General features: G+C 42.7%; 2 protein-coding genes across 2 annotated transcripts in view; one reads left to right on the top strand and one right to left on the bottom strand.

The window, feature by feature from the left end:
* Positions 1-3,253: 3,253 nt before the first annotated feature.
* LOC135942354 (uncharacterized) lies at positions 3,254-5,246 on the bottom strand. The gene is made up of 4 exons (XM_065488426.1): positions 4,850-5,246; positions 4,643-4,791; positions 3,308-4,387; positions 3,254-3,259 (listed from the first exon to the last, which is right to left on the bottom strand). The coding sequence occupies exons 1-4, from the start codon at positions 5,244-5,246 to the stop codon at positions 3,254-3,256; spliced, it is 1,632 nt and encodes a 543-aa protein (XP_065344498.1).
* Positions 5,247-16,847: 11,601 nt separating this feature from the next.
* LOC135944027 (neuroligin-2-like) overlaps positions 16,848-25,657 on the top strand; it is a 73,379-nt gene continuing 64,569 nt past the window's right edge. The window contains exon 1 of the mRNA XM_065490706.1: positions 16,848-18,025. Within this exon, the coding sequence (XP_065346778.1) occupies positions 17,748-18,025 (278 nt within the window). The 5' untranslated portion in view covers positions 16,848-17,747. The remainder of the gene's footprint in view (positions 18,026-25,657) is intronic.

Below are 25,657 nucleotides of genomic sequence, written 5' to 3'. Positions count from 1 at the left end.
TGTGTTTCGATGCTCCAGGAAAGTTCATTCCAATGATTCTCAACTGCTCTTAGAATTTTAAAGTACGCAGCTTTGCAGAAAATTCGTGAAAAATATTTTTAATTTTATACTTGAAATACAATCTAAAAATTTAGAAAAAACTGGCTGACGTTTAAATTGCTGAGAAAATCTTGCATGCTAAATCATAATTTTTTCACTAGAAGGGAATTTAGCTCATAATTCGCGAACCATTGGGTAGATTACGATGAGAGAGATCGGAATCAAGCGAAAAAACATTGAAAACCAGTTTAATATTTCGAGAAATTCAGAAAAATCTAAAATTTAACTGTTACTTGGTTCTGATTTCACTATTTCACGTTGTAGATATAAACTGTATGTAGTTAAATTTTACTCTACAAACTCAATGAACTAACAAAGGATGGTAGGCACAGGATAAGACAATCGACTTGGTTTGTATGTAGTTGCTCACCATAATTATGTGAGCAATGGCAAAACAACTACAAGATCCAAGTCGACTGTCGTATGTCCTTGCAATGAACCACCAAAGCCAACAATGAAAAACGTTCTTAGTTTTTGGCCTGCTAAGTTTTACTTTAATCAATAATGGAAAAACTAGTCTTTGTTAGAGGGAAAAATCTAAGAATCATTATTTGATTTAAAACTTTCACAAGAAAACATCATCTTTTTGGCGAATTCCTCCCAAATTCACGATGGACACTGTGGTCAAACGCGACGACAAGATAGTGCTCAACGTCAGCGACGCCAAGATCCTTATCGCTGGACTGCACAAACACGTCAAGATTTCCGGCGACCGGAACATCGTTTATCTTGGTAGACCTGACAAAAACGTGGAGACTGATGGCAACTTCAATGATCTGCGACCTGCTGATTTGAGTGAAAATTTTCTTGACCTGAACTGGGATTATGTTGTATGACCTGTGACGTGTTGAATAAATTTTAATTTTGGCACCAAACAAGTTTTTAATTATTTTTATTTAATGATTTTTTTAGAATCCAGTAGCATATACATAACTTAAATCTGTAATTGTTGGAGAAGATATTTTCTTGAGAACGAAAAAGAAATCCTCTATTTCAGTTAGAGACTGCCAGTACCCATGGCGGTGAATTTTTATTTTCAAGTTCTAGCTGCTATGCGAATTTTAAGAAATAATAATTCACTGTCAGGTCATAGCTCTGCTTTATTTTCTCTCCTTAAGAGAATTTCTACTTAATAGATGACACTTAAAAATTTATTACAAGTGCTCTTCAATATATTACTAACCGAACAAATCGACTTTTGCTGTTACATTAAAGGAAGACAGCTTTTTACCGCCTTGTTTCAGCAGACCTGCTGACACAATTAAACTCCATTAGCTTTTAACTCCACCGTCCATTATATTTCTAACACAACGCCAATACAGAATACACATTCGAGTAAGATAAATAACTGCTTTTTTCCGCCGTTCGCAGGACCATAATTTTTCCAATGCCGACTAACATTTCGCGATAGTGGTTTGCTCTGTTCCAGTGAGCACAAAAGCTTTTGCCCGGCGCTAATTAATATAGATTGCGTGGTGCGCTGAAATATTTTTATTTTCAATCGGCACACATTGGAGCGGGGCCTTTTGCGCAATGTATCGCCGGCGACAGCGAGCAATGAATGCGACCGCCGCCAATTTTTTATGTATGCGTTCAGTGTGTAACTTGTGCGAAAAAAACACCTCATTAATGATATGTAGGGGGCGAAGCTCGCCAGAGAGAAAACACTAGGCTGCTGCGCTTCAGCATACATGTTTCAGATGAAAACAGAAAAACAAAAACAGCAGGAGCAATTTTTTTCATCACCACATTCATCAGTGGCCGGGGAGCGAGTTTCAATTATTCTCAACACCGTGCTGTTAAAAATGCATGAGTAAAAATAGCGATGCTGGCGCGAAAAACGGCGCGGCGAAAGATTTTCGGTTTCGCCAAATAATTGGGTTGATGGGGGAAGCGCGAAATGTGTGCCTTGTCGATTGCAAGCGTGTCGGTCATGGCAATTGAGTAAAAAATGACCATCAGAAGCGAGCAAGGGCAGAAGCGTGTTGGGCGAGCGACATATTCATGGCATGAGCGTGAGCCGAGTGTTGGAATTAGCCACAATTTGTGGTAAGCGCATGTGAATGGTATTGTAATGGAAATTTTCAAAAGCGCTTTTTAACCAAATCACGATCTTCTTAAACTCATTTTCGTTTTTTTTTCGAGACTATTGCAATCTAGTGGGACGCAGGGAACAAACTAAGCAACGACCAGAAAATATTAACTTGAAATATCGCACTGTAAAAGTTGGGATTGATATGCAACCCGCACCAAAAGACACAATTTCACTCCTTCTGCATGCAAGGCGTTTATGTGACAGTTGTTTTTACTAGGTTCACTGTGGTTTTGTCCAGGTCAACTTGTTCAATACACCTTTATTATGTAAGTCGTAAAATAACCTCTATTTTAGTCTGTCTTTTAAAGCTATTTTTAGCATTTGTTTTTCTTTTGACTTATTTTTGTGAATTAGCTTCAAATATTTTGTAGAGGCGTTTATCATTATCCTATTCGTTTATTTTTAATTGCACTTTCTGCCCAAACTTCTGTCCCAAACGAATGTAAAAATGACTTTCAAATTCTAAAGAGGTTAACATATTATGGAATGAACATTTTTACGTGTATGAGAGATAAGTCGCGCACTCGAGAGAGGGAGTCTCTTGCGGTGCCTTTATTTGTACCTGAGTTTCTCCCTCCGCTCTCCCCACTGGGTGCCCGAAAATTGACGTCGTTACAATTATTATTGATCGTAATATCGTCAGGAAAAACTCTGATATCAATAAAAAGGATTTGCTTGTACGTCATTTATACAGTTTTTGTTTATTCTTGCTTAGTCAAAATACATTTTCTTAATTTTATGAAAAGGAAATTAGTTCACATTTAAGTAGAAATTAGAAACACAAATGTTTCAAATTAAGTACAGTAATTTTAAAAAAGAACATTTTGAACGAATATTTCGTTAGGTGCATGGTGCGTATACTACAGCTAAAACTTTTTTAATATTTAAATCTATACAAGAGAGGCCAATCCCTTGAAATCTAAAATTGACTAATTAAAAGTATGTACAATTAGTTGTAACAGTTATCTTCATATATGCTGTCACCAGTTCTATACTTGGCACTAAAATTAAGGGAGGAAGGTTCAAATCACATGTTAGGGAAGATTATCGAGGCCAGTCTTAGTTCTGAGTGATGAGGAATCAGACATTATTATTTATGAGTGAATCCTCTACGCGTGCCTTCTTCATTAGTTCCAAAGATTCTTTAACTAGTAGGACAGAGTTGAAAGTTAGTAAATTTGTTTTATCCTCCAGATGATTGTTTGGAGCCACGTAGTAAAAGCATTTTGTCTTGTCGAGCATGCCAGTTGATGGATAAAACCTCGTGGTTTGAGCGTGGAAATAAATCTCAATGAATCGACCGACCAGTTCACGCAGCGCAACATATTCCCGCTGTCCTCTCCCCACGAAAAGCTCTGATACTTTAATGAGCATTTCAAAGTTTTCCTCATTGAGTCCTGATTGTGAAAATCCTTGTGTTAGAAGAGAATCAGTTAAAAATTTGTTAAATTCATCTGTCAACGGCAAGTTTTCATCCAACATAAGCTCCTTAGGGATGAAGTTCTCTGTATAAGGTGGTTCATTATCGCATTCACACTTTCTTGAGTAAATCTGTTTCAGCATCTTCCTCTCTTCCCATTTAAAACCTCTCCAATTAGGCCTCATAGTCAACTTCTCTCCTTTTTTGATAGGGTTCACAGCTCTGATGACCCTGGTTTTCTGGTAAAAAGTGCTCAGCACATTGCCATCACAAGCCTTTTCAAAAAACGACGAACTCTTGTAAATACCCCAGCCGCGCTTTTCAACGGAAATCACTCCGCTATCATGGAAATAAACAGGCGTGACGCATTCCTCCAGGAGTGCGTAAGCTTTGGGCAATGCCTCGTCCATCAAGAAATTTACGAATTTCTCCATACAAGCCGTGCTCTTGGAAAAACCAGCAGATACCATTGCCAAGGTGTTGAAAACCAATGGGCTTTTAAAAAGTGCAATGTATGCATCTGAGGAAACATCAAATTTGTGACGAAAGTCAAAAAGGTCTTTGATTTCAGGTGAAGCAGAGCTTGGATCTGCTTTGTAGTCAACCATTGCCAAAACTTTTGAAGAGAAAAAGAATGGAAATGTTTGGCTGAAGAATTTCTCATTTTTTGACACACACTCGTCTGTCATCATGAACTTACTCATGTTAGCACATTCATCTTTGTGGTATTTGTCCCAAGCTGCTTTCTCGCACTGATCACTGCAATAATTTATCTGGAAAATACATAACAATTTTATTTATGACTAATTTTGAGAGAAGTGAATGATATATTGCTATTTTCACTATAGTAGAACGCTTAAATTCAACAAGTCTGATTAGACAAAATATATTTTTGCTGCTAAAAAACATTTTTTCTTGTGTTAATTTAAGTGGAAATTCTTGTGTTAGCTGTCACGATCAATTTGTTAAAAATGCTTGAAGAGTGAACTCTTCAAAACAAATATCAAGATATTTTTGAATTAGCCTACCCATGAACATTTGCTGCAAGGTCTTAAACAGAAACACATTTTGAAGCACTCGGTGCAATACAACCATGCATTTCCTCCAGAGGACCAATCTATGTCAGTGCACATGAACATTCCATAGCTTATTGGATTTTCAACGCAAAGAACGTCTCCTGTAATATAAATATTATAAAATGGTGGATAATGACGATGTAATAACAGTATTAGTACCAATAGAGATATCTCTTGCTGCCACCAAAATCTTATCAGATGGATCTTCCTGAATTTTTAATGCAGAAGAAAAGATTGGATGCTCTACGTGTTGTCCATAGTGCAGTGGTGGTGGGGCCAAAAACTCTCCGATAATTTTAGCTGCTCTTTTATCACTCAGATTTCTGCTACATTTAATCAGCTCCAAGTATTGAGCGATTACAAAGCATTGCCTTTCCTCGGGTGCCAGCTTTCTGTATCTGTCATTAAGTAATTCAGCATACCGATCTCCCATTTCGTTGTTTCCCAGAGCGTCGTAGAAAGTGCCCGTGGTGAAGTTAAGGAGATCGATGCATTCTTCTGAGAAATTTGTGCGTTCTACTGCATATTCTAGGTCTTCAATGATTTCACTATACATTCCCAAAGAACTGAGAAAAATACTGCGCTGAATAAGGCCTGTGGCCAAAAATTCACGTAGTTCATTTAGGCACTCCTCTTGTGGTTGTAAATTCAATATCAAGCATATGAGTTGTGAAGAAATCATTATGGCATCTCGGTATTTATCCTTATTATAAGCGCTATAGCCATCCTTGATTATCTCCAGAATCCTTGACTTCAATGTTTTTGGTAGCATTGTCTGAAAAATAAATAGGAGTGATAAAAATGCTTACAAATAAATAAAATCACTTACGTTAAAGTTTTGTCTGACCAGATCGTTTTTAAAAATTCGAACCTTCTCAGCATGAATGTTTGTTTATTGTGACCAAAAAATGCCATGAAATTCTTGTAGAAGAATTGGAAACCAATTCCAATATCCAAAGAAATGCAGGCATTTTTCGCGATCTAAAAATTAATGGCATTTCTTTTACTCAGATATATATATGTATTTATACCTTTGTATATTGAACGCATCATCGAGCACGTTTTACAAACATTATATATATATATTCCAAGCAAAAAAGGCCACACTATCCTCCTACTCACAAACGCACTCTCTACAATCAATTCTTGACATCCTTGTGCATACTGAAGGAGGGAATTAGAGCATTTTTAACGTATCTTGCTGTGCGAGAAAACATGCCGAACGTGATTCTTCCCCAAATAAAGTCTTAAAATGCTTGGAATAAATATCTTAGAGAATTTAAGAAGAAACTCTCATTGCCTCAATAGCATTTTCGTGCCATCGCGATCAACGAGGATGAATTCCTCACCTTTTTGTATTCCATACGCCCTGCTCATGTTAAAAAAAAATAATGGACTATACATTTTTTAATTAGGTACCGGTACAATTTTTCCAGTTGATAAATTTTAGTTGAGTACAATATGTATCAGAGAAATAATTGAATGATATAAATCAATCGAGTAATTGAGTAAAAAGTTGTAGATTGTATCATCTCTTATCTTATATTAGATCGATAAAATCTATGGAGAAATCCCTCATAATAGATTGCTGAAAGAAAACGTTACTTGAAAGGCTGCCCCCCCAGCAAGGTTTCTTATTAGATTACAAGTTTCTTTCCCTCATCATGATCTCCCTATCGCGGGGAAATTTCTCCCTTTCGGGCGTTTAAACGTCACCCTCGTTGTTAGCATTCTCTCTCAGAAGGGGGTTAATTGGTTTCGCTGCCGCCTGAGTACCTGGGAACGCTCAGTCAAAAATTTCAGTCCGCTGTGAATATTATCAGAAATACCGCGTCTCCTTGGAGTAAATTTCAGCTGGCGAGCCACTAACATGCTTTTTATTTACAAGGATAACACATACCTATTGATCCGAAAATAATGTTTTATTTTTTATAATCATCTGAATCATACAGAGTTTAAAATGAGATGAAAATATGCCACAGTAAAGTCGAGTTTTGTACGTTCAGATCTCGAATTTCAAAAATTCTCTTCAGCTGTAAAAGCTGTTAGGTTAAGTGAAAAATCATGAAAATTTTTAACTAGATTGACAACATTTTTCTTATTTAACCAAATCATTTGCAACATATTTGCAATTCAAACGCAATGTTTCTGTTTTTAAGTATTTTGCGTTGCTAAATTTAAGGAAAATCAAGGCAGATTGGCCTAATTGAGAATTAGTAAAACATAGATTCCTGAATTTTTGGCTATTTTCTGTGATTTTTTGTGCGTTACTTTAACAATGATTTATTTCCCCATGTTTCATGCTAATTGTTAAATAACGAGCTTGGCGAGTGCTCTCGAGGGCTGATTTACGACGGCGAACGCACTGCAAATCCGTCCTCTGAGCGGCGGTCGTTTGTTATTTTATTTTGACGAAAGTAGTATGTAGCTGTTGAAGGATATACGTGTACACGTTGGTCGTGCGTACGCCGGCCGTCGTCGGTTGAGCGAACATTTATGCAGTTAACAACGGCGGTCGCGGGAGGCGGCGGACGGGGCGAACACGCCGGCATTTTATTAAACACGGCGCCGCAGAGCGGGCGAGCGAGCGAGCAGGACGCGAGCGAAATTACGCGCGAGCGCCTTAATGAACTTCGCGCGCAAATGAAAACAAGCCCATTAGAAAAATCGATGGGGCAATCGTGAATTAGCCTCTTCTTGTTCGGCCGGCAGCACAGACAAGCGGCCAATTAAAAAATGGCTCGCGCAACGAGAGGGATTTTTCGTTGGTTCATTAATTAAAGGCGCGCAGAACACACGCGCGTTTTGCCCGGCTCTGGATACTAATGACCTCTCGAGTCGGCTTGATGGCTTCATAAAGGGCCCCGTGCAGCAGCAGCCAGCCAGCGTCGTCATCAATTTCTCATTTCTCGGCGGCGGCGGCGGTGGCGACTGCGGAAGGAAGAATTTTTCCATATTCGGTGCGACACGCGCTGGAATATTTATGCGCCCTTTCCGCCGCTAATCCTAGTTAATTCCTTTATGAACGGCCGCCCGACATTATTTATCAGCGGACGCAACACGCGCCTACGCACTCCCGTAAGCCCTTTATAAATCAACTCTTATTTAGCAAATAAACAAGAGGAGACGGCGACGAGAGCGAGTGCCGAGCCGCCGGCCGAGGCAAAAAATTAAACGCTTCTCCGCCTCGCTTTCCCTTTGCCAATAAATCAAGGAGCATGAAGAAGTGAGTGGCCCCACGAAGCCACGGCGGCGGCTCTGCTGCTCGCGATGATTGCACCACAACTGCTGCTCCGAGAAGAGGACATCTCTCCCAAGTAGGTCGCGGCTCGCTCGACGAGGAATTTGCCTGACAGTCATTTTGCATTTCCTCGCCGACTCCCAGTAGTTTTTAATGCGAAATCCTCTAATACTTTGATTCAGTAAGGACAAAAGTTGACATTCCTTTCATGGACAGAATTTGTCCATCGTATCATAACATTAGCTGAGGAAGAATGTCTCCTAAAAATTTATTAAAGTGGAATGATACATTTTGGTGAGGAAATAACTAATAAAAATATGATTTGGAGTAGGAAAACAATGCTCACCCGATTATAAGAGCATTTTCTTAAGAAAGTAAGCTGCTTGATGGGTAAAATTTTGTTTCAATCCTCTTGGATTAGTTTAGTGTATTGTTGACCATGATTTTTCTGCTTTTAAAAATACGAAACGTAAAACAAAAGCTAAATCAGGTATATATTTTTCGATTTATTTCTGTTGTACACTTTTGTATAAAATAAATCATTCGTGCAATCAAAAATAAATAGACAGACTGTCCTATAAAGGATTTTGTAAAGTAATCATACTGTACAACAATTTATTAAAAACAGACTGTGTGTACAAATGATTTTATAATATAAATTTTGATCATCATCTGGCATTATTGTCTCAGAGGCTTAAATAACATAATGAAATCGTTAAACACGCCTCATCCAGACAAAATTTCACTGCTTAACTTCCTTCTCGGTCTTGGTAGTCCCTCAGGCAAAGAAATGAAACCAGTCCAATTATATTTGATCACAATTTGGCACGTGCGGTGACGTGCGGCACATAAAATACCTATTGCGAAACTAAAGCCGCAATTTTCTTCATTAAGTGCGGACGGACGAGGAGATTTATCGCCGGTCGGACAGGAAAAAGAGTTATATATTATTTCCTTTTGCACTTTCAACCTGCGGAATTCGGTTGTTAGCCACGGTGCTGCGGCCGCCGGCACTGAATCTGTTCATTCATTTTCTGTGCGCGTGAGGGCTGGGCCGGAATTTCCATCACGCAACACAAAGCCAAAAGGGGATGTGGAAAAATGCAAAGGGGGAAGCTGCAAATGAGGCTCTCTCTTTTTCAATAGCGTGTGCCGAGAGGCAAGGAGCGGAATAATGAATTGGGAAGAATGGCCACGGTGCAAATTGCTTGGCCCTGCTCTGCAGAGTCACACGGGCCCACTCGAGCGCAATAATTATTTGTAAATATTGAACTTGTGCTGCGTGTCTTTGTGAGTGAAACGGCACGGCGCCAACTCGGGACTTTGACAAATACAGCAAATATTGGAATTTCCCCGCGTGTTTGAATGAAAAAAGATCAACCGACTGTGTCAATAAATCCTTTTCTAAAGAAACAAAAAACTGTTGCATTTTATGTGCCGTTAATGCCTCATTAATTCCACATCAGAAAGTATTGGATTTCATTATTTTGTAACGCACCACAATTTTGTGTAAACAAAGCAAATTATAAAACTCTGGGCATCGTCGAAAATGAGCGGATCCACGATAAACCACATTATAAAAGTCCGGCTTATCGTTGTGACGCAAAAAACGCGCGGTGAATCATTCCACACGGTTTAAAAAAAACTTTGTCGAAGCAGATTGGAGGCTCCACCGGTTTTGTTTAGCAGTTTGGTGGGGATTGCATTCTACCTCGGCTCCCTGTGTTTTGATAGAATTGTGTTAGAATGGGGATGTGCTCCCGGTGACGGATTTTTCGATTTTTGAACATCAAGGGGCCTCCAACCCGCACTCTGCGAGTGATGGTCTTGTCAGCTGAAGCTATCGCATTTTATGCTCTACTTAGCCTGATTCGCAAGCATTCACAGTTCACGCACATGGTAGCATGCTTGGTTTTTGACAAAAAAAGAGTCCCGTGGCTTGTTTTTGATCGAAGTTCATGTCAAAGTGTCTCGTGCGGAAAGATCTTCCCTACCGCTCGTCCAATTCAGCAAATTCAATTAATGTAAAATGATTAGCATATAGACCACGGGTGGATATAAGGTCGATTTTAATGAGTTGGTTTCATTCATGATTTGCAAGTTAATAATTTAATAATTTTAAATAGGAGGTTAGAGATTCAAAGTCATTTAATTTTTTATTTTGCTGCTGATAAAATTTTCTTTTCATTTACTTTGTTCGATTTTTGCTGCGAGCACGAAATTGCGTTCAACAGCAAGATCATATTATTTTGTTCTTTTATGACAAAACGAGCATATTGACACATTATTTTTTTTAACTCGATCCAACAACCGACTATAATTTTTGTTTGGGTTACGTAACAGATTCCTGGCCGTATTTTACGATTTTTGTAGAGAAATTCTCGCCAATAGCTATTAACGTCTATCATTCTTGCCGTGTTGTTTGGAATAATACTTAATTCTGTAAGACACACTATCATCTCTTCTATTTGTGGCCCGTTCTGGTACTCAAGAGTGGTGCGCCTGGTTATGCCCGAAATTGGAATGCTCGAAGGGATTTTGCTCTAAAACTGCCCTTTTTGTGCGATTGTCACGTATCACATACACGATTTTTCACTCTGGAAATCTGATTTTCTAGACGCGAAGCTTGAAAGTCTTGGTCAACAATCTCAGATGTCCCTGCTTTTGCCTAAAGTTTGATTTAGGTAAATAAAATAGGTCACAATTTATTAACAGTATTATTTACTTAGAAAAATCCAGATATTTGGAATAAGGGGTTTGGAAAAAACTCTCATTAGTCTGCAGTAAAAATTTGTTTCCACTTAATTTTATCTCCATCTATTTCCTTTGCAGCAGTCCATCTGCCAGTCGGGAAAGTGATGAGAAAGACGAACGAGTTAAAATATAATTTTCTCTCCATTTAATTCCTGTTTGATTTGAATTAATTGCGAAGTTATTGAGATGGCTCATTAGGTTATTTATATGCCACTTTATGCCACTATCTTTGTTCGTATATTTCTTTTCATTTACATTTTCATCTATAATAAGAGCTGGATTCACAGACACGTTGCCTCAGCCTCACATCAAAGAATATACCGACACGATGAAACTTTCACTCTTCGCTGGTTATGTGCCCGATGGCCTGTTTTTCATCCGCATCCCAAATGCCAAGTGGAAACATAGAGGCAATATAATTTCCAAAGTGGAAAACTCCTCTCGCGGTATCGGTCGAGCTCTCCTGCGGATACATGGTGCATTAAAAGCAGAGAAAAATTTGCTTTCGTTTGGCTGGTGCACAAAAAAGGACCGGGGCAGAGAAACTGAGGCTGGCTGCACGCCCCGGCCGATCCAAAGCCAGCCATATCGAGCAGCTACTCAAAGTAATGGAAGCTAATATAGGCAACGCGCCCGTCAATTCTGTTCGCCCGGTTGCCTAAACAGACCTCACCATCGCTAGGCGGCTTTGAACGCGCAGCTCGGGCCTTATCGCGTTTGCCGCTTTTTTCTCTAGCGCTCTCTCTCTCTCTCTCTCTCTCTCTCTCTCTCTCTCTCTCGCATCGGCCGATGTTTCAATCACCATTCGCCCCATTTGCGCCGCAGTAAATTTAAATAATTATTGGCTGCTGCTGCGAGAGGGGGTGGGCAGAGCTGGTCCATCGATTCGCAGGTCGTGTCGAGCGAATAAATAAAATTTGGCTACAAAAGGGTCGTAAAGCAAACAAACAAACGGAATGAGTTAGGGCCAAAAGCGCCGCTGCAGCCATTACAGCTGATGGCGAAGATGATTTACAGCACTTACACCGCAAAAGTTGAATAAAATAGTGGTGGCCGTGGTGGTCGGAGGGTCGCGTGGCGGCTTTTTCCCTGCCCATCATCTGTACCGGATCAGTAAATAGTGTCGGTGCCGCCACCGCCGCACGTTGTCGTTGCGAACTTTTTGCCTGTTTTCCTTTTACAACGCGCTGCCGTCTGTCTCTCTCTCATTCTCCTTCCCTTCTCTGCGCTGTGCGAAAAGAGGCGAGCAGCGGCGGCGGCGGCGGCAGAATTCCTTTTGCTCGCACAAGACAAAGGCCCCTTTCGCAAGTTTAAAAAGAAAGAAAAATAGCGCACTGTCAACTGCGCTGGCTGAAAGGCTATGCCGTTGCATTTAAACAAGGCTCTTGTCGTCCGCTCGCGCGACAGTTTGTTCGCCCGCCGATGCAGACTTTCTGCTCTGCGTGCTTTTTCTCGGGGCAAAACAAAGAAGTCGACTCAAATGAAGTGCGAAATCTCGGTCGGTTTTTGCGCTCATCAGTGCCTGCTTTTTGCCTCCGCGAGTTCCGCTGCTTGGTTGCAAGCTGGCTGGGCAATGAAGATGTCTAAACTGGCGGTCCAAACTGGCGGTCCAGTTTACTTTGAGATAAAAATTGCTGTTTACATTTACTGCGTAGCCAGTCAGGGAAAAAGAGACAAGTGCGACAGAACACACAAATCCGTCCCTTTTTATTTGGCGATATAATGTTTGCTCTCGCAAACAATAGAACGGCAATGCAAATTAAAACGTTGCCACAGATGAATTTCCATTAATATTAATTCACGAATCATGCAAAAATACAAATCTCCACTCCGCGATAATTTGAGGTTTATTGGCAAATTAGCAGAGCCGTTTGCGTTAAGCCTACATTACTAGTAATAGCATTTGCAGCATTGGAAAAGCCACAAAAGCAAAAAGCAAATCCGCTGAATCGATCAGATTGGAAAAGCGAGAAGCTAGTGCCCCGGTCCATTTTTTTTCCGAGCGGAAGGCAGCGTGTCATTCTTCCCTTTCCGTTTATTGCTCATTCTAGCGATCGGGCGAGCGTCGCATTTCGCGAGCGACAAGCGCCACTTGACGTGTGGAAACATAATCCTCGAAACAGGAAACAGCTCCACCCGTCACTCCCCTGCCTCCAGCGCCCACCCACTCACCTTTTCTCTATTTCTGGCGGTGCGGTGCACGCGCGATAAACACTCAACGCCGCTGGCCGGCACGACTCCATTCATTAGATTCACTTCCGAACTCCCCGAGCCAACTGATTTTTGCTGCTCAAATCCCGAGTGCAATTTATCCGCCGAATACGAGCGGCAAAGGGCAGGTGGAAGCGGTTTTTTGCGTTCCGACCGAACACGCAGCAGCGGCTGTGGCGGTGGCAGTGGCGGCAGTGGCGTTCCGAGTGCGATAACAATAATAATATCTGCCCTAGCAGCAACAGCAACAATAACCAACGCTCCACCACCTTTGTGTCAGAATGAATGAAATAAAAAGTGAGCGCGGGCACACACGCGGTAGCTTGTTATTGCGAGTGGAACCAACGCATCTCTCTCCCTCCCAGGCGGTGTGTGCGGTACTTTTAGGGTTGCCAAGATGAAATTTATCGTTCGCAAACACCAAAAAATGAGACACATCAACTGTAATTGTGTTTAGCTCTTTTTGTGTACATGGTGTACATGAAGACTTTTCGTTGCTCTTAAGAAGCCATTTATTTGTGGATAATAATTTGAACCAAACAAAATATTTGTACTTGATCCTCGCTGTGGTCGCGAAATTTCGTTTTCATCCACATATGTTTCGACTATTACAGCCACGCTAATTGAAGAACCAAAAATCACAAATATATTATGAAGTGTCCTTGAACCCAATTCAACTGTATCTTTCATCCAATTCAAAAGTAAACAATTTGTTGATTTTTCAAATGTTAAGATTTCTGTAAAGGTTAATATTTCATCCACTTCTAAGTGAAAATTTACAAGCGTACTTGTGCTACGAGATAATGGCTCCTCTGTTCCTATTGACTCAGATCGGAAAATCCAAGTAGGCTCAAGAGAGACACAGTTCAAATCATGAACGCAATTGCCATTCACGTGATCGAAAGTGATCCAGAGGGGACTATTGCAGCGGCAGTCTGGCAACCCTACTGCATTAATACGCAAATTCCTGCACACGGCATTATGTCATGCAATGCGCACCAGCCTCCGCCGTGCGCGTTGAAGTGTTGCGAATTTGCGCGGTGGGCCAACTTTATTATCGTTTTGATTAATTGGTCGCGCTCTAAATAATGACAACGATAATTGGTGTTGACACCGAGATGATAATTGCGGAGCCGCCGTTGATTTATACGTGCATATGGCGCGCACCGCCGCCGCGCGCGAATAATGTATTAAATACTCGGTTTTATATTACACGCGTCCCCTCGAGCGCGCCAATGAGGCATAGTACTGGCGATGGCAGTGGGACAGCCGCCACTAAGGTCTCTCTCTCTCTCTCTCTCTCTCTCTCTCTCTCTCTCTCTCTCGTCTTCATATAATACTCCTCCCCTGAAACTAGAACGAGATCTCTACACTTGATACACATACACACACATACAGGGCCGAAGCCTCAACCTCGCTCACTGGCTCTCTCTCTCTCTCTCTCTCTCTCTCTCTCTCTCTCTCTCTCTCGTTCGCTCTCTCTCACTCTGCCACCGCGCGCTCTAAACCCCCGGGCTTCACTTTATCGATCCTCACTCACTCGTCGTCGTCGTTCTCCACTAACTACACTCGCTCCCACCACCGCCTACGTAACGTATCCCACACAGCATCCGAAGCAGCGCAGCACCAGCACCAGCACCAGCGGAGGCAGGCATCAGCCACCAACGCTGCCGCCTCCGCAGCCGCCGCGGCCCCGCGCCACACATTCCTGTGCTTTTGTTTTTCTTATTTATGACGGCCCGAGTATTTTTATAAAGGCCCTCTTTGCATACCGCCGCAATAATCTCTAACCTTTCCCTCGCCATCCGAGCAGCACAAGGAGATGAAAGCCCAAGCAACGCCGCGCCCGCTCTCTCGTTCAGCCACACCACTTGCTCGCTTGTTTATTCCCATCGTCTGGTGCATGGCGTTCAAATTCTGCCCGCCGCCGCGTGTATGTATGCCTGCTCGCTTTCTTGCTGCAACAAAGAAATATTTCTGCTCCTTTCTCGGCGCGCTCGCGAGCAGCGAGAGATTTATGGTGTGCCCCATAAGTGTCTTCCACGTCTTCAGCCAGTTATAATATATTTGCTCCTGAGCCACCGCATATATGAGAAATTCCCTTCGACGCACGTGTTATTCGTGCTGCTCGGCTTGCTCCCTCGCACACACGCTCCCTTGCATCCCGAATTTGTGAGTGTGCCCGCCCGCGTGCACCGCTGGAACAATGGCAATTAGTGTTGCGGCTCAACGTGTCGCGAGCGCGAAATATTCGCACGCGCTGCGCAATCCCCGCAGATTGATGGTATCGGTCGTTTTGTGTCGCGATAATGCAGATTTTGCAATTACTGTGGAGGGAGATGAGAGAATTCCAGTCACAATTTGCCGAAATGCAAAAAGCACACGAGTGAGGACAAAATGATAAGGCGCGAGGGTGACAAAATGCTCACCCCCGTATATATTTCCACTCCCCTATTGTGTACATGCGGGCGGTCATTTTTACCGCTCCCTGGTGTACCTTACTTTGTTGTGTGCAGAGTAAAAGTGAGCGTGCGCGCAAGCCTTCCTGTGTCGCTTGGCCTCATATTCCGCAAAAAAAATGATGTACATAAACAGGCACGGATTTCATTTGGTTCAACCTGAATCACATCTCTGCGCTCTGCGTTGCGGCACTTGTATTTTATCCATGATCCTTTATTCGATAAATATATATATATATATATATCAAAAGAAAGAAACTGACAATATCAGATCAAAGTCATTGATTTTTATTGTTAAAAAAGGAGTCACTTTTGCATGGAGTGACTAAGGATGGCCGGCTATGAGCTTTATTTTTTCAAATTTTGCAGATTCTAAAGTTGAATGCTAATGAAAATATATTCCGGGTCTTGGCCATAAAATCCTCTCGTTTGAGCAGCTGATGTACACGAATGTTTAATGTCAAAAGATGAAGCGGATTCTTCACTCTTTGAAATAGCTTTAAATAAAGGAAGGAATTTTGTAAGAGGGAGTTGTGTTGCACGTAGAACGAGTGAGTGTTTAATTAGATCCAGTCACTTTCTCTTTTAGGTTCGCTAAAACAACGATCAGAGAGTCAAAATTTCCTGCAGCTAACGCATGAATTATATTTCACAGGATGTGCTGGTAACAAAATATCGTTAAGGATAATTTTTCCCTTCAAATTTCACTTTTGGCCGCCCATTCTTATGATTAAATTTTTAAGTCCTGCGTTCCTTTTTTGCAAATAAAGTATTATTTCCAGATTCAATTTCAAGATAAATGTCATTTTGGGCAATTAGCTTTTTGAAGATTCGGGGGCTAACGTCGAAGTCGCTTGACAACAAAAACACTACCCCCCTGCTGTTGCCTAACGCTTTTGTTAAGAAGATGTGTAGCTCTCTGTAGGGTTCTATTCAAAATATGCCGATCGACCATTGTTATCATTCGGAACGCACGCGCAAACAGAAATCGCTTTGGGATGCAGCGAGCGCGCGTAATCTTTTTTATTGTGCTCCAGTTCACCATGATCCCCGCGGCTTAGTTATGACACCGACTTTTCTGCCTGCACTCGTGTGCCACTACTCGGGGTTGAGTGAGCGAGAGAAAGAGATGGGAGGGGGTACGAGGGGTCGCAACCAGTTAATTAAGAGCCAAATATGAAAAAAACAAGGGGCTGGTAATGAAGGAAAATTCTGACGCTTGCAAAGGACACTGACGATGACGATGACGACACTGAGGCGGTCCACTTTCTCACTCGCGCGCGGAGATAAAGTTTAAACTGCGTGACATTTAGGCAGGGAAAGTGGGTGGCAAAACGTCACAGCGGAAAAATAGCTGCCACAGAAGAATTAGAGAGGGAAAAGAAAGAAAGAAGGCGCGGTCGAGCGCGGTGCGCGAATAGGCAGCCTTTGTGCGGGATGAAATCTGCACTTCCTGCTCGCTCGCTGGCTGGTTGCTGCTCTACGGCATAGCGGCGGCGGCGGCGGCGGCAGCAGCACCAGCGCAGATGCTGTGAGCAGAGTGGAGGCAGCGAGCAAGAGAGACCCAGCGGCGCAGTCGAGGGATTGCAGCAGCAGCAGCGAGGCCATGTGCCCGTCCGCGCAGCGTTTTTGCTGATGGTGTGTGGCTAACTGGAGCATGAACGAGAGGAGGTGTCGCCGATTTCGGCCACTGAAGCCCGCCGCCGCCCGCCACCACTTGACGCCGGACGCCGCCACCGCCGCGAGTGTGCTTCGCGTTTAGAGTTATGTGTCCCCAGGTGTGCGTAAACACCGCCGGTGCTAGTGTCACGGTCGCCGTCGCCTCCGCCTGATCGTCCGCCGCTGTCTCGTCCTTTCTCGTCGCCGGTGCAAGCAACAGCAATAATGCAGCATGATGACGCCATATTGGAGCAGCAGCAGCAGTTCATGACCCTCATCCGCGCCGCCAGCCGCATCCAGACGTCCTGCTTCTCTTTTTTTATTAATAATTTTGCCGCGACGACGAATTGCCCGAGCAGGCACAACAGGCAGCGCTGCTTTTTTACAACCTACTAACTGCCGTTCGTTATTGCATCACACACACATACATACACACACACGAGCGTACGCACGCGAAGAGAGCGAGAGAGAGAGAGAGAGAGAGAGAGAGAGAGAGAGAGAGAGAGAGAGAGAGAGAGTTGCTTTCTTTCGTTCCTCCGTTCTTTATTATTACGGCCTAATAATAATAACAAGAGCAACAACGATGCCGCTGTTTATGGTGCGGCATTAATCCGAGAAGACCGAGCCTGCGACAAAAAAGGAGGAGGAGGAGGAGGCGGACAACGCACGCAAATCGGACGCATTCGCCGTAAATTTCACGCGCTTAATGGTGGAGGGCGATGAGTCTTAGAGGATGCGAGTGGAAGGGTTTCAGGCGGCGCTCTGCCTCCTCATCGTGGGCGCCCTCAAGGTGTCGGGGGCCGGTGGAGGCGGCTCGGGCCCCGGCGGAGGCGGCGGAGACGGCAGTGCCGGTGCTGGTGCCGCCGGCGGACGCTACAGCACCAGACTTGTTCGCACCAGATACGGACCGTTGCGCGGCATCATCACGCTCACGACCCGGGCCCGGGCCCCCAGGGAGGTGGAGGCCTTTCTCGGAGTGCCGTACGCCACGCCGCCGGTAGCGAGCCTTAGGTGAGTGCACATACGCAAAACTCGATTTGCTTGTTCAAATTTCTGCTTACACTTCTTGCTGATCGCCATCGGCGCGAGGTGCGAACATAATCGCAAGCGCGCGGCTCTGAAAAGCGAGTCAACGTGCTTTACTGTAGCTCTTGAAGTTATCTATCGTTGTTAATCTAGAAGAGTTAATTTTCACTTGGCCTATTGTTGCCGTCCTTATAAAAATAAAACAAACATTTTTCCAAAATATAAAAAAGAGTTGGATCATGTAGTAAATTACCGATTTCATCATGAATTACACCTTTTAACATATCGCTTCCTTTTTGTTGATAGTTTTAAATACATTAGCAAATTCCTGACAGATCCCTGAAATTCGAATGATAATGAATGTTTGAATCAAGCCCTTCCAGGATATGCATAGATTGAACAAGCTGGAGAATCATACTTGAAATATACACAGTTTTACTTTAACTCTTTTCACGCTACAATCATATTTACATAATTTTTACTCTTTCACACTGCCATTCCAAAAAGCGTGAAACTGGGTTATTGTTTTCAACGCATTTCCTGTTTAAATGCAATATTTTTCTGCTGATCGAATTGGAAACCAACGAATTCAGAGAATTGTATCAATAAAAGCCAGCCTCACAAATCACTCCGTTTGTTGTTTTGTCATGCTCCTGGGTGAGGTGGAAGACGAGGTCTGAATTTTTAGCTCTCTAGACCTCCTTGTTCTGCTGGTCTAAACATATTTTCTCTGGGAGTTTCGCTGTTTTTGTCGAAAATCATGTCCGTCCCTTCTCTCCTGGCCAAAAATCTCTCACACTGAGAAAGATAGCCTCTTCCCCATTGATTTGTGGCTGTATAGAGTTGCATTTCGCTTGTTGGAACGTCGCCCAAATAATTTCTTAGGAATGGACTGTTTTTGTCCGAGCGAGAAAAGAGAGTACAAGAGAGAGCACACTTATTGCTGCTTTTTTAAAACGCTGCGGCATTCGATTCTACTAACAATATGAGTACTGGCGCTGAAGTGTATGTGTCATTATCCATTTGAGTTGCTTCTTATTCGTTTACTTTTAAATACCATCGTTCAAAGTGGTAGTTCAGCAAAGTTTGCAAGTTTTTATTCGGACTCAAAGTGGAGCAAATAGCCAACCACTTCAGGCTCTTAACTATCTAAACCAAGCAGAACTCAGGTAAAAAAAATGAAAAGCGCTGAAAACTTTCTTTGTATTTATTTATTCTGTTTATCCTGAAATCCGTTAAACCGGGCTAAAACTACGGTATTGTTGATATGAAATAAACTGTAATTTAAAACATACCACATGAAAATTCATAAACTGATGTGCACCGTTTTTGTATTTTTGGATTGGACCCATGATTTTCTAGGAAGTATTTTTTGTGATACAACAACAGGTTCGCATACCTCCGGAAAATTTCAATTTTTTATTTTTAATCCACATACCGCTTGCCGCAACATATCTCTTTTTGTATATTCCTCCTGTTAGCGCCAGTCATCAGAGTAGTTGCAGCGTCACGATAAAACATAATTCAATCACTCGGTAATCCCTCTCCCACGCCTTTTCCGATCGGCGGCCAATTGCGCTCGCCACCTTCCGCAGCTACAAATTAATCAGCTTGACAAGAGGGCCATCAACGGTGCGCATATGTGACACGCAGAGCGCGGATTATGCTGCGCAAAATTGGCCGCGCCAGCAGTAGTAATTAGTGCGATCAGAATCACGCTGGCGCCCCTGAAAGTGGGCCGCCGGCGCATATGCACCGGCCGGACGACAATCAGGTCACACACACCAACTGGCCAGGCGCGGGTGGACACTCTATGCTTGCTGATCGACTTGGGATGAATGTTTGATGAGTACGCCCGGAACAAACACACTCGGTGCAGGTCGCCCGGCCGCTCTCCAGATATGAAAATCAAGGGATTTTCGACGTTTCCACACGAGTGGCAGATTGATCGGCGCGCCCAGCCGCCCGCCTGCCCGCCCTGCCTCTCTCTTCCCTCTCGGAATCGGGAGCTAGAGAGGGCAGGCAGGCAGGCAGCATCTTGTTGGCAAGCGTCCCAAGGGTTTTACGAGATTTTTATTGGGCCTTGTAATCATGACATCGCTGTATTCTTAATTTTCTCATTGATTCCAGCAGCGAGTGCTGCGGCACCATTGTGCCTCCTGCCGCCCGCCCAAGGGGACCGATGGTCTTTTTATTGGGATCGCCGGGCGGTCGCTTCCTTTCCCGCTCTCTCGCCGTGGCCCCTGACCGAGAAATAAATTTCGTCTTCGTGGTTTCGGCCGGGAAAATTAGCCCTTTTGCGGTGCGCTATGCGAATTTTATTCGCGGCATTCCCACCGACTCATAAATAATGCACCCGTTCGTGCCAGACGATGAATTTGTATTCATTTATTGCGTCGTAAAGCGCCGGCGAATGTCTCCCGATGAATATCTGATTGTGGTAATTGTCGGAATGTAACGGCAATCATCGCTCCGCCATCAATCGCTTTTGCCTTTCGCGCGCGGAAATAATTTCGGAGGTGGGTGAAATATTATCGTCGATTTGTCAGTGAAAAGCCGTAAATATAACACGTTTTACTGGACGTTCAAAGCATTAAAAAAAATAGAAATTGAAAATTTAGGTTTCAGTGATAAAAAACGGGCAAAATGGAAAAAAATACATTCAAGAAAAAATTTAATTTAACTGAAAAGGGGAAATGACAAAAACCCTAGGATGGGTAGAGTGAATAATTGATGTCAAAATTTATTTCTTACATATGTCCTATTGCTGGACAGGAGCTGCGTTCGGTGTTCAGCCCCTCAGGCCTCATCACATCAGAATTAACCAAAAAATTATATAACCAAAGAGATAACTGCAGAGGTTTACGAATCCCAGGCTATTATAACAATTGTGATATTAATTGCTAAAAAAGCAAGGAAATTCGAGAAGAGCCTCTTAAAAAAAATACGCCCTTTTCCCTAAAAGAAGAAATTATTAAGCAAAGCTTAGCTGTTAAAAAAAGTTAACTATGTTTAGTTTCTTGTGTTTGCGATTATTTGAAGACTCTAATTCACATTATTATTATTATTTAACGATGTATAAATAGATTGTTAACTTTCACGAGTATTGATTGCATTGAGGGGAGCAAAAGTAAATTTTCGTTAGTTTGAGTGCTCTAAATTGCTTCGCTCGAGAAGGAAAAAATCAACAGCACCAAAAAGCACGAGCTGTGACCAGCTTGTAAGATCAATAAAGCGTGGGTACTCGCCCCCAATCGAAAGTGGCTTTTTGATAACATGTCAAACGAGTAGTCAACTTTGATCTCAGGTCGTTCGCGTTTCCCACTGGCAGCCAACCAACTAATCCAACGACTCGTTTTTTTTCTAATTTAGTTGATAAACGTGCCTGAAAACGACCTTTGGAGGCGTATACACAAACTGGAAACTAACTGCTCAGCTGAGCAGTTGGTTAATCCAGGCATTTGCTTTTCTAAAAGCCAAGATTTGCCGAGCGTGCGCGGGCGGAACGTGATCCTCAAAGGAGCGATTGCCACATCCTCCCTTGCAAAACATCAGCATAATCCGGTTGCATTTCATTTCCTGGAAGCTCGCGTGTGCCTGGGCCGAATTTCGAATGCGAACAGTGCACCGCAAATTATCCCATTACCGCGTAGTGACCCGTGCCGTCCGCAGCATAAATATTCAAATTAAGGTTGCCTGCCGGGCTGCTGAGCAACAAGTCGGCTTGCATGCATACGGCAGGAGAAAAATTTGCCGTGTCAGCTAACGAAATTAGCTCTCAGTTTACCGGCTGGCGCACGCTCTCATCGCTACGGGGATGCGCATTAAGAGAGTTGTACCTCTCGGCAAAAAATAATTTGTGACGCTGGACGACAGCACGTGCGCATTCACTTGCATCGTGCATTGGTCTATGTAGTTGTCCGGCGGGATTAAAAAGCGGCCGGTCGAAGCTTTTTGCGCGCGGCAATGACGGGAAATCTGATTCCATTAGTGACGCTGCTCTTGCGCGCTTCAAATGTAAGCAAATTACGCAACGACGAGGAATTGCAATTGCCGCGGCACTATTAATTAAGAGATAATTGTTTAATTGCGCTCTAGTTAATTACCGACGTTAGCATAATGGTCTTTTAAAAATTGCAGATGGTGCTATTAGGAGGCTTTTTAATCCTTTCTTATTGCATTAGTGGAACCTTATTGTTTGGCTGAATATAAATTAGAGCTGAATTATCCTGCAATTTGGTTAAGTGTTAGGCTGACAATTTATTACAGCAGCAGCCGGGCGTTGATCTTTAAGTTTTTTTAAGATTAAGATGTAAAGACATTTCCCAGAACAATACAGCAGTACAAATTTGTTAAAATGTAATGAAGTAATTAATATCTATTTTCTCTGTCTTTGGAGTGTTTTGTTCCAAAGGAAAATTTACTGTTAGTCGAGACGTCTCTGCTCAAAATGCCAACCCCTTGTGTAGGATGTCTCCAAGTTCAAAACATAAAATGAGCGCACAAGCCACCATTAGGGGAGTCTAATCCAGAGAAGTACCGGTGCTGCCTCCGCGACTTGATTGAAACTTATTTACTTTTTGAGTAGATGTAAGGGTGTAAGTTAGAAAGTAAGTCCCTAATTCCTAAAGGATAAAACTTTTTGGCCAATCTAAGAACTGGCAATGAGTATTTTCGGTTTCTTTTATTATTTTCGGAGAGAAAAAAATCAGAAAGTTTCTCGTTGAAAACAGCTGTCTTTTTATTTAAGCTTTTGAGTTTCGGCTGTCAACTTAGTTGAGCCTGACTAATTCATGGCACAAACTCGCTTTTTTTGTTCCGTGAACGAATCCTCGAGTGCTATCTTCAATTTCTTTATTTTAAGCTGCGCATAGACAGAGGTTTTAACCAGTAGGCAAATTTAAAGTCATGTGGTCAGCTGGCATCCAACGTGACTTTAGCTATAAGCTATGCGAGCCACACCAGCTGCCTGTAAAAATGTAAAAAAAAAATAAAGAAAAGTACCACAGATAAAATTGGCCCTTCACGCTGTGGCCTACAGCACCATCAAACTTCTAAGCCAGCCACCGATAAAAATGGCCGGCCATCACCTAAAAATTTATTTGAATCTAAAAATCAGCATTGACCTACTTACATTGAGTTTTGTTAGGCTGATTTTTCATTTTTCTTAAATAAGAGAAAATGCATCACCAGCAAACCAACCTCCAACCTCACGAGCTTGAAATAAATGCGTTTTTCATCTAATTGCTAGTAATTATGAAACATCTGAGGATCCACTCAGTCAGCAGATAACTTTCAATTCTATTAGGAAATGTTGTAACCAACAGACTCAATACTTGTGCATTAGCATCCAACCGCACGCAGTAACGTCTGCTGGGCTCATTTTGAAATGCGAATCAAATAGAGTCGGCACGCATATTCACATCAGAGCAAGCGGGGGCAATTAAGTGAAGCTGCACGAACGTGATGGAGGCAGCAGCTGCGAGAAAAACGGAGCCGTAAAACACGTAGCAAAGTCCGAGCGGACGCGCGCGATCGCGGATCTTCTCCCGTAATGAGCAGTCTGACAGAGCGTTTTATGATTATTATTTTATCTCCGTCGACAGCAGCTGACGCTATCAGGGTGCGCGCGAGGGGATAATGGCGCAGACAAACGCAGCTAATCAAATTCCTCGGCGCCGCACTCGGGAAACGTATAAACGCGTGTTTGTACATACATATTTGTACACACGGGCGCGCGCACGGCTCGAAATTAAACTCGGGCGTGGTGGATTAATTAGCAAAGTTTCGGCGGCTGCAAATAAATATGCTGGTGCAGATAGCGCGAGCGATAGCCCCGACGCCGCATATCTATAAATAAATGAATAAACGACGCGCGTATTATTTACGGCCGCGCCGGATTAATGGCGCTCTCTGCTGATACGCCGCGCGCACCGAATTTATGTGCGCGGCGCCGAAATGATCGCGTTTTAATGAGTTTCCTCGCGTGCATAATGGTTTCTGCGCTGCTCCGGCACATGTCTCGGCAAACACACACTCCACTTCGCGCAACTAGGATGATGGCACGCAGTTTGTCTAGACGCGGACGCTTGCTTGTTGCCCGCATCCAAACTGCTGCCTGCGCACGACACGCTAATTTTGCGCCTTGTTTGTAAATTTCGCTCCGTGTTTGTTTATCATCTCAAGCCGCAGCGCCAAGCAAGCTGTTTGTAATTTAGCCGCTGTAAATAATAACGGTGTGTATCGAATTTGAAACAACGTCACGCTTGGCTTTTGTGAACTGGTTAAATCCTGTGTTGCAATTATACCTCCTTGTACCAGTGGGAGTCTTTTCAGAGTTTTGAGTAAAATTCTGATATCTCGCTGCACATGAGTTTAACAAAGTGGCAAAATTAATTATACATATTTCCATTATTAGCTCCAACAAGGAAGAAGAGCAGAAATTGTAATGCAAACCGAAACTTTTGAAACTTATTGATCTTTTTGGTGGAGAACGAAACCATTTTTGGCTTGCTGGAAGCAAAATTTAAATTCACTCTCTTGACTCGCCGTAATTTGTGGTTTGCGAGTTTTCCTTTTTTGAGAAAGGGTTACTGCTGCAAGAGTGGAAGTAGGAAGGGTTAGAGATGAAATACACAAATTTATTCCTTTTTTTCTTTAAATTCATTTATCTCTTTGGATCCAGTGGAAAAAGTTAGAGTATCAATTAATACAAGTGTCACCAAACAGCGAGGTGATTTTAAATTAATGCAAATTATGCCGAAACAGCCATCTATTGCAGACAATTATATTGTGAAATCCTTATTTACACCTCTTATCATCCTACATTCTAAGCATCTGTGTGAAAAAATTGACTAAAGCAAGCGTTACGCAATGTAGAGTAGCAAAAGGATTTTGAGAGGAAGCTCAAATCATTTGTATACTCAAACAAATTTTATAACATTTCTAAATTTTAAATGTGATGATAGGGATTAATATTTGATTCATGTATCTTTTTTGACATTTTTGCAAATTTTCGGACCGCAATTGGTGAAATTAAAACGTTGCACTGAAAATATGCGCAAATAAAGAACTATTCCAATTCCAATAGTAAAAATCGCGGCCTTCTTCTTTCTTAATAGTTGTTTTCTTGGCATCGACCAGTCATGAGTATTTCAACGTTGAGCATTTTCACGCTGAGCTAAACGCAACCGATCAAGTGGAAAATTTAATTAAGCGGTCTTATCAAATCATCGCACTTAAGCGAGATACAATTCCAAGAGAATTGAGACGAGTATTTTCTTGCTGTCGCAACTAATAAGGAAAATAATAGAGCCTTTGAAAGGACTGCGAGCACGAGCGGAAGAGCAGATTTCACGCTTCGTTTGAGGGTACTATCCCAACAGAAGAGCTCCAGCAGCGTAAAGGGATAGTTGTAGTTGCTGTAACACTAGCACATTCCCACGGACAATGAAATCTGGAATTTAATGACCGGTTTCGCTCCTCACGACGGCAAAGTTCTTTGTTTTGCCCTAAGACGGGGTATCAGGTGAGGCGGGGGCGTCTTTCCAAACTTTTCGGGCGTCTAATACAAGTCTCCTCTAATTGTGCAGAAACAATACACGCGTTATTAAACGT

Source organism: Cloeon dipterum, chromosome 4 (assembly GCF_949628265.1).
Source record: "Cloeon dipterum chromosome 4, ieCloDipt1.1, whole genome shotgun sequence".
Lineage (NCBI taxonomy): Eukaryota > Metazoa > Arthropoda > Insecta > Ephemeroptera > Baetidae > Cloeon > Cloeon dipterum.
Note: the sequence above shows the minus strand (reverse complement) of the source record. Positions and strands in the feature narration are given on the sequence as shown.